We start from the raw sequence: 13,966 nt of genomic DNA on the forward strand, positions 1-13,966 counted from the left end.
AGAGCAGTCAGTGCTCTTAACCACTGAGCCATCTCTCCAGCCCCGAGTAAAAGCTTTCTTTTGAGTAAAAAAAACTTCTGAAACAAGATAGCAGTGATGGTTGAACAAACTGCGGCTGTACCAAATGTTTCTGAATTACACTCTGCAAGATGGTCAAGCTGGCCACGGTGGTGTGTACCTATAGATAGTCCTTGTAACCTGAGTCATATATCAAAGCCCTATCTCAAACACAAACCACAAAATGGCATTTTTATTAGTACTTTTCACAATAATAAAAGTACCTTTAATTGAATACTTATTGTATTCTAGGTGTCACAATGCATTATGTCCTTTGTTGTTGTTGCTGTTCCTAAATTTTATTTATGAATTAATACAAAACATTCCAGATCAATCGTCTTAATCCTCTTCATTTTGGTTAATCTGGAAGTAACAGCTCATAGCGCTCTGTGCTGTCGGCGACAATGTGCAACCAGTCTTGAAGCTAGTTCTTCATATATTTCTTGGTGAGACATTTCAAGTACCTTTTGGAAGGAAGATAGCATCTTCAGAAGTGACAGAAGTCTTGCTCTTGCTCACTTTGATGGTCACAACCCCTTCACCAAGATTCCAAGCTTTTCTGTTCACCTCGAGTCTCTCCTGCAGGAACTGCTCCAAACTGGTGCATTCATATTCTGTCCTCTACATGGTGGATCCAGTCAGGGGTGAACTTCAAAACCTCTTCCTCCTCCTCCTCCTTCTTCTTCCTCTTCTTCTTTTTGGTCCCCCTTCACCACAAGCTTTTCCATGGGAGCCATAGTGGCAGAGGAGGCAGAAAGGGTGTATCATGCATGCAGGTTTTGTGTGGGGGTTGATTCCCAGCACCCATGTGGTTGCTTACAACCATCTGCAACTCTAGTTCTGGGGATCTAATGCCCTCTTCTGGTATCCTTGGGTACTGCACATACCTGCTGCATAACATCTGTATGTGGAGGTGTGGGTTTTAAGATATGTGAGCTGATACTCCCTCTCTAACTGTTCTTTCTACTGTCCTTCCCTTATGGTGGCTCAGCCTCAGATCCTTTGTGTATATAATACTTTCCCCACAAAAGTTCCATGCCCTCGCTACATGGTTCATTTCATCATATTACATCATAGCCCTGCCACCACCTTTTCCCCTAACCACCCACCTTGTACTATTGAATATGCCTTCATTTTATGGCCTTCCCCTTTGTTGTAAATCCATACCTGAAGCATATCCCTATTTTCTTAGTTTCTGTCTTGCCGCCTAACTTCATTACAGCCTCATGTATGGGGAGGAGGATAAGGGGCGGAGCTCTGATTTAACACTTGCCTAACATGTAGTTTGCCTGGGTTCCATCTCAGTGTGTGTGTGAGACATTATTTAGAGGCAGGGGCTTGCTCTAGCTTTCTTCGGTATGCCAAGGCTGTGTCCACCTACCCCATAAAAGGTTCTCTATAACACCTGCTGCACTTTGTTGGAATGCAAGGTTAAGAGTAGTGGGGCCTTAGAGCAAAAGAGATGACTCCATGGTTAAGAGCACCAGCTGCTCTTGTAGAAGACTGGGCTTTGATTCCCAGCACCACAACCACCTGCTTCTGGTCTTCTTGAGTACTGCACTTACCTGCTGCATGCACGCACACACACACACACACACACACACACACACACACAAATAATAACATAAATCTTTTTTTAAAAAGCATACTGGAGCCTGGGTGAGAAGGTAGCAGGAACCTCATATTTTCTGTTCCTGTAATCTTCCTGGATCTGCGAAGTGGTCTTGACTCAGTGGCTTATGAGGTTTAGATGAAATATAAAACAAGGCCGGGCGGTGGTGGCACATGCCTTTAATCCCAGCACTTGGGAGGCAGAGGCAGGTGGATTTCTGAGTTCGAGGCCAGCCTGGTCTACAGAGTGAGTTCCAGGACAGCCCGGGCTACAGAGAGAAACCCTGTCTCAAAAACAAAACAAAAAAAAAAAAAAAAAGAAAAAAAAAAGAAAAAGGAAAAAATAAGAAATATAAAACAAAACACCACAAAACAGGAGCTGACACATACAACACATACAAAACGTTCCAGTGTGTGAGCCTTTATTAAGACATAAGGAAACAGGCTCAAAGAGGTAAAGTCACAAGCTCAAAGATCACATGCCTTTGATGTAGAAGATTGGCTCTAAGATACATCATTGTTATCTCTTTTTTTACAGTGTCATATATATATGTGTGTGTGTGTGTATGATACATTTTGGTCATTTTCCCCCTATTACCCTTTATTATCCCTTGCTCACTCCTGTTGAAACCTTTCATCTTCGCAAGCCCCCCCTCCTACTTTGATAGTGTCTGTATGTTTGTGTGTGTTCCACTGAGATTGATTAGGGTTGCATCATTGAAGAAAGTTACACCCCTCCCCCACACCATTAACTGTCAATTGTCTCATTGAGTGGAGAGGGGCCTCAAGAGCCTCTCTTTCTATGTGACTCCTACAGAACTGTTGTTCTGTGCCCTGGGTAGTGGTGACCTTCAACAGGTTCTAACCCCATTTCATCAATGGCAGAATGGAGGACTCTGAGTATGCAGCCTTCTTATAGTTAGACTCACATGAGACATGATCTCAAGCTAGTGCTTTCCTCCTCCTCCCCCCCTTCAACTCCACCCTTGGATTCGACACACCCAATGACCAGATGTGGCTGCTTGTTTCTGCGACACCACCAGTGTCGGGCTGTAGAAGGACATCTTGGGTTGACATGGGCCTGGAACCCCAAGACTGCAGGTGTTTGGCCACGCCCCCAGAACCCAGGGCCCTGACACTCGGTCTCATCTCCATTTAACCTGTACCATCAGTCTCAGTCTCGTAAGACACAGGTCGAAGGCGTGACTAACAGGCCTCTGCCTCGAGAGATTTACATATTAATAAGGCCAGGGGGCCTAGATAATTAAATTATTCCTCCCCAGTCCCTCCTCCTTCCCACCCTCTATATAAGCCAGCTCAGCCCCAGGCTCTTGGGGTGGGGGGCGCATACATTCGCATCCAGATCCAACTACCATCATTGACAATAAAACTTCTTCCACGGACTCCATGTGTCTTCTGTGCTTGCCGCCAAGCTTTTGGAACCTTAGACCTTCTTGTGTATGTGGGAACCTCCGCCACGGGCTACCTGCGCTGCCACGCCCTCACGGGCTGCTTCTGTCGCTGCTCCCCCAGCGTGAGTTTTTTTTCCCACATACCAGCTCTGTATTCTCAGATATTGATACAGTGAGAGACAGGTGCCTTGCATAGATATACCTGGCCAAACTCTGAGCTCCGATCCCTAGTGTACAGCTAGTCCCAGCCCAGTCCACAAAAACTCAGCCTGTGGCTGCTTAGCTCTCACCAGAGAAGGAACCATAAGGACACAGGTGAGCTCATGACACCCTGGGCCTCTGCCAAGCACCCGGGTCCTAAGGAGAGGAACTGAAACATCTATTTTTTTTCCTAGGTCTTCAGATACCTGCTTGAGTCCTGGTCTCTGCCAGGGCCTGAATGGGTGACAGCAGGGGAACTAGATCAGGGAACATTCTTGACTTCTTTAGCCACAGAGATCCAACACAGCAAGCTCTGAAGCACACTGACACTTTGAGGGTGTTGAGGAGGAGGAGGGTGTCCTTTGTGGAGAAGGCATTGCTGGGAAGCAAATCAGAGAGGCAAAAAAACAAGAAAGGCTTTTCAGGAGGCCTTGGGGGTGGGGCGGTCACTCTGACTGGTGATTCCAGGGGTGCAGGGTGGCAGGAGGTGGGTTAGGAGTTAGGTCATGGCAGAGCCCCGTCTGGAACGGTACTGGAGTCGGCTGGCTGAGGAGCTCAGCTTTCTGCTTAAATCTGAAATGTTACCCAAGATTCTTGTGCTGGAGGCTTGATTGCCTGCTGATGAGCCTGGGAGGTAAAATCACAAAGGCTCTGAGCTCATCGGTGAGCTTAATCCACTGATGGATTCATAATTGGATGGCATTTTTGGGAGGCGCTACACCTCAAGAGGGGGCCCAGTTTGGGGAAGTAGGTCACTGAGGGTGTGCCCGGAAAGAGTAGATCTTATCTCCAGCCCATTCCTCTGCCCTCTCTTTCCTCCCTTTCCCCTTCCCCACCGCTTTTACAGAAACCTGTACCTTCCATAGGTTCAGCAGAAACAGAGGAAGTCCACACAGTCTGAGTTCACTCTCTCCTCTCCAAGTGCTATTTGATGGCGGGCCTAAGTTGGCTGGAGTCGACGGCCAAGCCATGTTCACTGTGCTCGTCTGACTAGGCTGACACCTGTGGGCACAGATCCCTGCTACTAGTATAATCCCAAGGACACAGGTGGACTGAGAGAAGGCCGTGGGAGTGAGTGCCAGCCCCACACTCAGCCAGAGCAGGAACACACTGGGCAATGGCTATTACAGGGATCAGCATCCCGAAGTGGAACTGGCTATCTGTTTCTCTGTGTGGGTGTACTGGCCTCCTTTTTTTCTTTTGTTAGCAACATCCTACAGATGAGGAAACAGCCCCCTAAGTCATGAAATGCCGGGTTGGAGAGGATGAGCCTGGGCTCTATAGATTTCCTGTTTCTTCTGCAGCTGTGCAGAGGCCAGGGAATAGTGGGCCGTGTGGAGTTCGAAAGGATGCTTTGGTCCTGCCCTCTGTCCTGGTTCTCTGTGGGTGAAGTGTACTCTGGGAGCTGCAGGCTAATTTTCCCCTGCTTGTGAACAGTCAGGCTCAGACACTATCCATTCCCTAGGCTTCTGCTGGCCCCAGAACCCCACCAGAGGGAGTCATGAGAGAGGAGTCTCCTTGAGGAACCCCATCTATTGACCCTAACCCCACCCATCCCCCAGCTGCTTCCACATTAGACTGCTACATTCCTTCCTCCTCAGATGAGGTGCTATGTCCTGATGGGGGTGGCCAAAGTTCTCACACTGCCAGGAGCTGGAAGAAGGCCACTGCTCCCAGACCCAGGTGCCAGGAAAACAGCAGGGTCCTGCCTCCAGTGGGGGTAATGCTGGAGATGGCCAGGCACCATAGTGAAAAGCTAGGTCTGGGCTATAGTCTTAGCACCTATAACTCCTTCCTGCATGGCCTTGGCCCCTCTGAACTTCAGCTCCCCTCTCTGTAAAATGGGGTGACTATCAATCCCCTCTTGAACTTGTCAATGAAACTGCAAACAGTCAATGTACACAGAGCAGCTGTCACAGTTCTGGCCCAAAGTAACTGCTAATTTAAGCAATCTGTTCTCTATATATATGCTGCTTCTGGAAGCCCTCCCTCACATCATTACCTGTTTTTCATCTCTCTTCACCCTTACCACAACTCCATGGTACATCAGGGAAGGCTAAAAGCTTGGCCAGGGTCACTCAGCACAGCATGATTTATCAATGTTGTTTACATGGTATCCTTCCCCTGAGTACATACAGTCACCAAGCCAAGGCTTCTACCCAGCAATCGAGCTGGGATAAACAGAGGTCTATCTGGAAGGATGGCATGGGATCTGGGGCTACCTTCTGGTGTCTGTCCCTCAGCATGAAGGCTGAGAGTTGCTGTCAAATAGGAAAGTCCCTGACTCAGCCCCCATCTTTCCCTGCAGCTGTGCCCAGCACACACTCCTGCCAAAGCTCCCAGATGTGGAGGTGGTTTGTGCTTCGAAGGCCTTTGGGTGTTTGCAAGAAAAGCTCACAGTGGCTAGTGAGTAGCTTGAGACATTTTTGTTTTTGTTTCGTTGTTTTGTTTTTGAGAGAAATGGATAAGTCTGGCTGGACTAAGGGGATGTTCTCATAATGGTGGTGCAGGTTCACAAGGAGGTTTTCTGGTACAGAAAGTACAACCCCAGATGTTACCATATTTCTCAGCTTTGTACCTAGCTGTCAGCTCCATGACCATAGACCAACATGTCAGTATGTATTCCTCTATGCTGGATTAATCTTTCAGTATCACCTCCTTTGATGACCAATGTTGCTCCAGCTCCACAGGGAGCTGTTATCTGGGGTTGTATTTGGAAAGTGCAGTGTGATTCTTTAGGGTGTTCAAATCTATGCCCTGGGCGGGACCACCAACCCTTGGCAGTGTTGACAGCAGAGTTGTATGTGATGTTGGATATAAGATGCTGAGCATGGACCTTGGTCTTGGTATTCTTCCAAAGGGAGTGTTGAGGCAGCTTGGCCTGACACTGTACCAGGAAGAAAGCTCCATTCCTCTGTCATTCTGCTTTTTCTGCTCAGGGGCCTGCTTCCAATTACACCCACATGCGGAAACTCCAGGAGTAGATCTGAAACAACACCTAAGCCCCTGGGACTGGCCTGCCTGGAACATCTGACCTGGCCCAGGAAACCACGGCCTGCTTGGTTTCCTTCTGTTCCCTTGCTCAGGCCTTCCCCCACAGGCCTCAGTCTTCCCTCTTTGCTCAAGCCCCTTCCCACCCCTACATGTATGTACAGAATAAGGTCTGAGTAGCCCTTTCTCAGATGGATAGACTGGTACACTATCACTTCCCAGGAGTGTCTGCTGCCTTGCCATGGTGTCTTGGGGCTACCTGTCTGTCCACCCTAACCCCAATGCTGGGCAGCCATGCAGAAATACTAGGGCAGCTGTGAGTTCTCCTACTTCAGGTCAGACAAAGCACTTCCTTAGATGGAAACTCCAAATCCTGTTTGGGAGAGCCTCACCATAAACATCAACTTAAAATGCAGGGAGACCAATGGAATGCCAGTGTGAGTATCATGGGTAGCAGCCTGCCAGGAAGAAGCAGCCTTGCAGAGGGGCCAAGTTAAAGCTCTAGGACCCCGAGTTCACTTCAAGTTCCAACTCGGTCCTCCCAAGCCCCCCATCCTACCCCAACAAAATAGGCCAGGCTTGCAGGGGAAGAAGTTGGGGTTATTACTGTGGAGAGAGAGATGGTGATAATGAAAACAGCTCTGCAGAGCCAGCAGGAGCCTGGCTGGGCTAAGGAATGCAGAGTAAATTCACCCATCACTTGATTTTTATTTTTCCCAGCTGGCTGAAGTGGAACAGGCCTCGGAGGTGTCTGGGGGAGGGTTGTGCTGGGTCCCCAGCTGCTTTACTCTGCCCTATTCACCAGCCCCAGCTTGCCCTGGGACAAGTAAATATACCCCCTTCCCAACCTAGCAAGTGTTTGGCTGACTCACTACATAAACAGGGTGTTGGGTTTTTCTTTGTCTTAGCTTTGTTTTGGATGTGAGCCCTCCCGCTCTATAGCCTTTTTTGCGGAGCTGAGAAATGCCCAAGTCTAAATGTCCTTCTGAGCCACCGAGGATAGGCAGTGGGTGAGAGAGTGCTTATCTGGGGTTTCGCTCACTTGTGCTATCTGAGCCAAAGGGGACACTGATTTCTCAGATAGAGGCTCTGAAGTCCAGAGACACCAATCATTATTTCCAAGTTTGCATAGCAAAAGAATACCTGTTACCCTTTACCTACTCACAGGTGGACTCAAGTTCTATTAAAACAACAAAAACAACTGGAGTGACACTTAGAAGAGCCGCTGCTGCCTTTTCCTCTTCAAGCAGATCCCTACAGTTTCCCTCTAGGACAGGGGTTCTCAACCCTCCCAATGCTGAGGCCCTTTAATAGAGTTTGTGTTGTGGCGACCCCTCAACATTGCTTTGCTGCTACTTCATAGTGACAATTTTGCTACCGTTATGAATCGTAATGTAAACATCTTATATTCAACCCCTGTGAAAAGAAAGGTCTTTTGACCTAAGGGATTGAGACCCAGAGGTTCAGAACCTGCTGCTCCAGGTCCATCTTTGTCAGTTCATCTCTACAATGTTCTTAAGGGGCTCTTGATCTGTCTCAAGTGCTTGCTCCATCTATGTTCTGGATCCAATCCTGGGTTTTGGGATTCCTGTGGCGCATAGTATCATCTATTGGGTGACTACTAAGCATAGTGCTTAGCTTTCTGCAGGTATACCCTCACGGACGGAGTCTAGAAATCAACGGTAGAGAGTGAGTACAATGCCCTCTCCCTGTGCTTATAGGTGAAGAGATGGTGGTGAATGTCTTTAATCTCAGCACTGGGGAGGCAGATGCAGTAGGATCTCTGTGAGTTTGAGGCCAGCCTGATCTACATGTTGTGATCCAGACCAACCAGAATTATACACTGAGATCCTGTTTCAAAAAAAAAAAAAAAAAAAAAAACGAGAGTAGGGGTGGGGGTGAGAGAAGAGGGGAGGAGGGGGAAGGGAGGGAAGGAGGAGGGGGAGAGAGGTGTAAAGCACAGCTGACAGGTGAATACAGTATGTGAACTCAAGTCTCAGTGACCTTGGCAAGTGGGCGGCCCAGATTCATTAAGGAAGAAACTTTGGGTGTCCAGTCTCTCCTGAAAGCCTTGGTCTAAGGCCTATTGCAAGCCTGGGAGTCTTTTGGTAACAACTGCCCCTGGGTCTATCCCCCATGTGGTCAGCCTTCCATGGAAACTCTCAACCAGATGCTATTACTGTCCATTTTCTCTTGTCTGCCCAGCTCCAGATCATCTGGACTTCCCAACTTGATTCTGGATTTGAGTATAGTGACAAGGTCCAAAGCGCCTCTTCCTCAGGATCCAGGACCTAAGCACCCTATCATAACCAGCGCTTCTTCCCACACATGTTCCTTTCTCAAAGCTTTGATTCCAGCAGAGTCCAGACTAAGTCCCAACTGTGATTTCCTTTCCCTAGTCCCAACAATCTGCTAAATGCACCCTCCTTAGCAAGCACCCTCAGCCATAGCGCCCCCTCGCGCCGGTCACCGCCCAGCTGTGCCAGGTTCCTGTACCTTACTGTCGGGCCACACGGGACCAGCCCGAAGCAAAACCACCAGCAGCAGCAACAGCAGCAGCCTCAACTGGAGGTACCTAGGCAGGACAGCTGTCGCTTCCATGGCTGGATGGGCTCGGACGCCTCTGCGCGCACGCTAGAGAGCACCGACAGTACCGCAAGCTCGGTGCTGCAGCCCAGCTCTGCCGTGGGGGCGCCCCCCAGCCTGGTGCCCTAGTTGCTCCGCTAGAGGCGGAGCTAGGGTGGAGGGGTGCCCGCCCCTCCTCTCCCCTCCCCGCCCATCCTCTGCAGTCCCGCAGCTTTGCAAAGTGTCTCTAAGAGAGGACTGTGACAGCGGCTGGGCAGTAAGAGAAGTGCAGCCTCGCGACCGACTGAGGTCCAGTTCTGTAAAATGAGAGACCTTGCACGTGTCCTTTTTGCCTTTTTGAGACCCAGTTTCCCCATCGATAAAAGGGAGAAAATAGTCTCTTTGGAATGATTGCAAAGTTCAAGTGGTACTTCCAGTTCAGTCCTTGCTCTAACAAAGCCATCCTGTCCCTTCCCCCGCCTCCAACACTGTTGGTTCTAGCTTTTTCAAGGTTCAACCTCTTCTCTTCCACATCTTCCTTCTTTTTCCTCTTTCTGCTGTGCCGAGAACAGCCCTCTCCTTTCCATCCTCAGCAGAGCATCTGATTTCTCAGATCCCCAGGCATTAAATTGCTAGCTCCAGGGGTCTTAGGCCTCTGCTGTACCAAGAGGTTGGGTCTTTTGAGATCCAATGTAATGAAATTCATTACATTGACGGTATCTCTTACCCTTCCTAATTTCATATTCCCTCCCTCCTTCCTTCCCTCCCTCCCTCCCTCCCTCCCTCCCTCCCTCCCTCCCTCCCTCCTCCCCTCCTTCCCTCCCTCAGTATTTCCATATGCTCTCCTGAAAGTGTTCAAGTCTGTTGGTTAGGCCAACACACTTCTGCCTCCATTGATGCTTATTTTTGGAGACAAGGGCTCTCACTGAACCTAGAGCTCTTTCTTTTGGCTACACTGGTTGGCTAGTGAGCTCCAGGGCCCTCCTGTTTCTGCCTCTCCACTTCTGAGGTTACTTGTACCCACAGGATCACATTTAATGTGGATGCTGGGAGATCCCAGTTCAGGTTCTTACACTTGCAAAGCAAGCAATTAACTGTGGAGTCAGTCGATCGTTTCCCTAGTCTCTGAGATCAGTCTCACTGTTAAACTGTCTCCCACCTCAGTTTCCCTTTGATTTCCCCCTTTTATTTAACAAGGGGTCCTTCTCAGACTCTTTTGTAGGCCCTTCTATCCCTCTGCACACCGTTAGAGGTTGGACTCCTTTTCTAGGCTACCACTGAAGGTGACCCCTCTTCTGATCACACCCATGTTTACCTGGCTTACTGAGCCTGTATTGCACAAGCAAGGAACACTGACTTGTGCCCTGCATTCAGCCACACCCATTCACTCCTTACCTCTGCTCTCAAGTATTTCCTCCAAAGAACTGCACCTCTTCATTGCCATTTTTCCCACAGGATGTTTGGTGTTTCCAGCTCCCCATAGAGAGGCAAATAGGCCACCAGTACACTCATGCTTCGTCTCTCCTTGCAGCCTTGCCACTGGCTGGCTCGGTGGCTTTCAGCCTCTCTGCCCCCAGCCAGCTGCCTCCCTCAGGATCACCTGGGAACTTGTTATAAATACAAACTCACAGGCCCCAGCCTAGTTACTAAACCAGAGATTCACAGGAGGTGGGGATCTAGCAACTTGTGTTCTCAGGAAACCCCCAGAGTCTCTTAAGTTGAAGAACCTCTGACCTAGCCAAAGATATAGATACTGTATCAACTCTCAGCCGACTTCAGTTAAAGTCATGTGTGCAGCCAGTGTTTGTTATAAATTAGTTTCTTCCTTCCTTCCTTCCTTCCTTCCTTCCTTCCTTCCTTCCTTCCTTCCCTCCTTCCTTCTTTCTTTTAAAGATTTATTTATTTTATATATGTGAATGCTGTCTTCAGACACACCAGAAGAAGGCATCAGATCCCATTACAGATGGTTGTGAGTCACCATGTGGTTGCTGGGAATTGAACTCAGGACCTCTGGAAGAGCAGCTAGTGCTCTTCCTTCCGCTCTTCCTTCCTTCCTTCCTTCCTTCCTTCCTTCCTTCCTTCCTTCCTTCCTTCCTTCCTCCCTCCCTCCCTCCCTCCCTCCCTCCCTCCCTCCCTCCCTCCCTCTTTCTTTCTTTCTTTCTTTCTTTCTTTCTTTCTTTCTTTCTTTCTTTCTTTCTTTCTTTCTTTTTCTGAAACAGGGTTTCTCTGTGTAACAATCCTGGCTCCTGGCTGTTCTGGAACTCACTCTGTAGACTAGGCTAGCCTCTAACTCACAGAGATCCAACTGGCTCTGCCTCTTGAGTCCTGAGATTAAAGGCATGTGTCATCATGCCCTGTTTATAAACAAGTTTCTAGAGATCCCTGCAGAGAAGTCAAGGCCTAATATAAAAACCAATTATTGGGCATGTTCTTCTGTACACAGACCAAGTCTGAAAAGATACACAAGACACCAGCATGGAGGTTATTTCCAAGGAGAAGATCTTACAAACAGGAATTGAAGAAGATCTTCAGGGAATAACATTTGAAATGTAAATAAATAAAATATCCAATAAAAAAACAAAATACATAAAGCTAAGGGACATTTTGAAATTTGTTACATGTTTTATTTGAATGTTATTGGAATATGATGGTTAAAATAAAGGAGGAAATTTTAATGAAAATAATAAAAGGAAAGAAGATCTTCATTAGAAACTTTCCTTTTTTTTTTTTAAATTGTAGGTTTTGTAACATGGTTCCAATCTTTTCAAAATATAGACAAAGTATACTTAAACCAAACTCAACAAGGCAGGAATTCTCTTTATTAGCTTTCTCATGGATGAAGGCAGCCTGCCTGACTCTTTAAGGCAGGCCATGCTAGGTAGAGAAAGGCAGAGACCACAAGAGGAACTCTGTCCCCTCTGGACAACATATGGTCTCCTCTGACAACATCTCTATCAGCATGAATAACCCAGAGCTCAAATGTCCCTAAGATCTTAGGATCTTGGTTTGTCTTGTTACTTTCATTCAGGCTGGCTCATTCATGCTAGACCACCACACTTTTGGTGCTTTCTATCTCAAAAATCTCTCAAAAATCCTGTTACCCTACCTGCCCCCCGCCCCCCGGCATACCTGACAGTTCTTAGCTATAGCACTCATGCAATTATTTGATTTGTGTCTACATCATTCACTATAGGGTAAGGACCCCATGACCTCAGGATGGGTATCCTTCAGATTAACCCTCATCCTTATATATATTCTTCCGTCTTCCATGTAAATGGTGAGAGCCCTTTAAATCTGTCTCACTAAGCCTGTTTCTACAACTGTAAACTCAGAGTAGAGGGTGCTTACTTCTCAGGGTTGTGAGGAAAATGTCAGGACATTAGAAAAAAAGACCAAGCCGGGCGTTGGTGGCGCACGCCTTTAATCCCAGCACTTGGGAGGCAGAGGCAGGCGGATTTCTGAGTTCGAGGCCAGCCTGGTCTACAGAGTGAGTTCCAGGACAGCCAGGGCTATACAGAGAAACCCTGTCTCGAAAAACCAAAAAAAAAAAAAAAAAGAAAAAAAGACCAAATATGGGTGCTGGACTCTTAGTGGATGCCTGTTTAGTGTCTACTGCATGCTGACTAGCAGCATAGGGGATAATGATGAGAGAGTAAAGGGACTGCCTGGGGAAGGGATTCTGGGAAGGCTTCGGGAAGGAGGGAGCTCAGAGCTGAAAGGAATCAGGAGTTGTTTCCAGGAGCTGAGCATGTGGTTGGACTTCTCTTTGGGTTGAGGTACAGTCTTCACCCACCTTCCAAACCTCAGGCAAAGATGTCGGCAGAGCCACTTGGCTTTCCAGGGAAAGGTAATCTTCTGCAACCAGGAGCCTGTGAGAGAGGGAAACTCTGGCTCTGGGAAGGCTATGTGATCCTGACACATTTTAGAATCCAGAGCAGAAGGATTTCTTCCCTATGACTCAAAAGACTCATCTTATATTGCAGGGGCTTGCTACAGACAGAGCACTGCTCCCTGGCTTTGTGAAAGCTCAGAAACCTTGGCAAGGATGTGACCACTTTAAGACCATTTCTTACAGTCTACCTAGATAGGGCCGTGTGGGAACACAGAGGGACCTAGTGTCTCTTGATGGGAGGTATAAGAATTGGAACAGGATCTAGAAAGATGAGTTTAAGAGTTTACAGATGGTGCTGGGCAGTGGTGGCACACACCTTTAATCCCAGCACTTGGGAGGCAGAGGCAGGCAGATTTCTGAGTTTGAGGCCAGCCTGGTCTACAGAGTGAGTTCCAGGACAGCCCGGGGTACACAGAGAAACCCTGTCTTGAAAAACAAACAAACAAACAAACAAACAAACAGAGTTTACAGCAGGGCTGGAGAGATGGCTTAGTGGTTAAGAGCACCGTCTACTCTTCTAGAGGTCCTGAGTTCAATTCCCAGCAACCACATGGTGGCTCACAACCATCTGTAATGGGATCTGATGCCCTCTTCTGGTGTGTTTGAGAACAGCTACAGAGTACTCATATACATAAAATAAATAAATCTTAAAAAAAAGAGTTTACAGAAGTCAAGCCAATGGCATTTCAGCTTTCTAACCACAGAGTATATAACGGATATCACTTTTGTGCCATTTCATTTGTATGTGACAGTTCCAATACCAGAGCTACCTCAGTGAGCAGGTGTGGGAGGTTTAAACCATATAGCATTAGTGTAAATCTCTCCTAACAGCTGCTGGCACCAATTAAGGATTAAATCAAGCTAACTAATATTGATAATGGACAGCTATTGGAAAGTGCAGGGAGGTGTGGCAAAGTCTCCTCAATAGCAGGTAAGGAAAGAGGCTCAGGGAGCAATGTGGGCAGGAATCGGAACAGGTTAGATTTATATGCCAAGATAAAAGACTTTTAAACAATTAGGAATGACTCACAAGAGCCAGAGGATTGCAGGGGCAGATGAGGCAGAAAGAGGTGACAGAATGAAGATGCTTTAATATGACCCTTTAGAGGAAAGCCAAGCAAAGCACCAGGTTCTTTGATTTATAGTAGGCCAGATAACATTTAAGCATTTAAGTTCTGGACTGAAACTTAACAAGTCTTTCCCTAAGGGAGAGGTGTGTGTGTGTGTGTGTGTGTGA

General features: G+C 47.7%; 1 protein-coding gene and 1 pseudogene across 1 annotated transcript in view; both read right to left on the minus strand.

Annotated features, from left to right (window-relative positions):
• Nucleotides 1–8,873, minus strand: part of Olfml2a (olfactomedin like 2A) — a 31,227-nt gene extending 22,354 nt beyond the window's left edge. The window contains exon 1 of the mRNA XM_028754731.1: nt 8,769–8,873. Within this exon, the coding sequence (XP_028610564.1) occupies nt 8,769–8,873 (105 nt within the window). The remainder of the gene's footprint in view (nt 1–8,768) is intronic.
• LOC114610228 lies at nt 388–909 on the minus strand (annotated as a pseudogene).
• Nucleotides 8,874–13,966: the final 5,093 nt, after the last annotated feature.

The sequence above is a fragment of the Grammomys surdaster genome, unplaced genomic scaffold (assembly GCF_004785775.1).
Source record: "Grammomys surdaster isolate TR1022 unplaced genomic scaffold, NIH_TR_1.0 126035, whole genome shotgun sequence".
NCBI classification, from domain to species: domain Eukaryota; kingdom Metazoa; phylum Chordata; class Mammalia; order Rodentia; family Muridae; genus Grammomys; species Grammomys surdaster.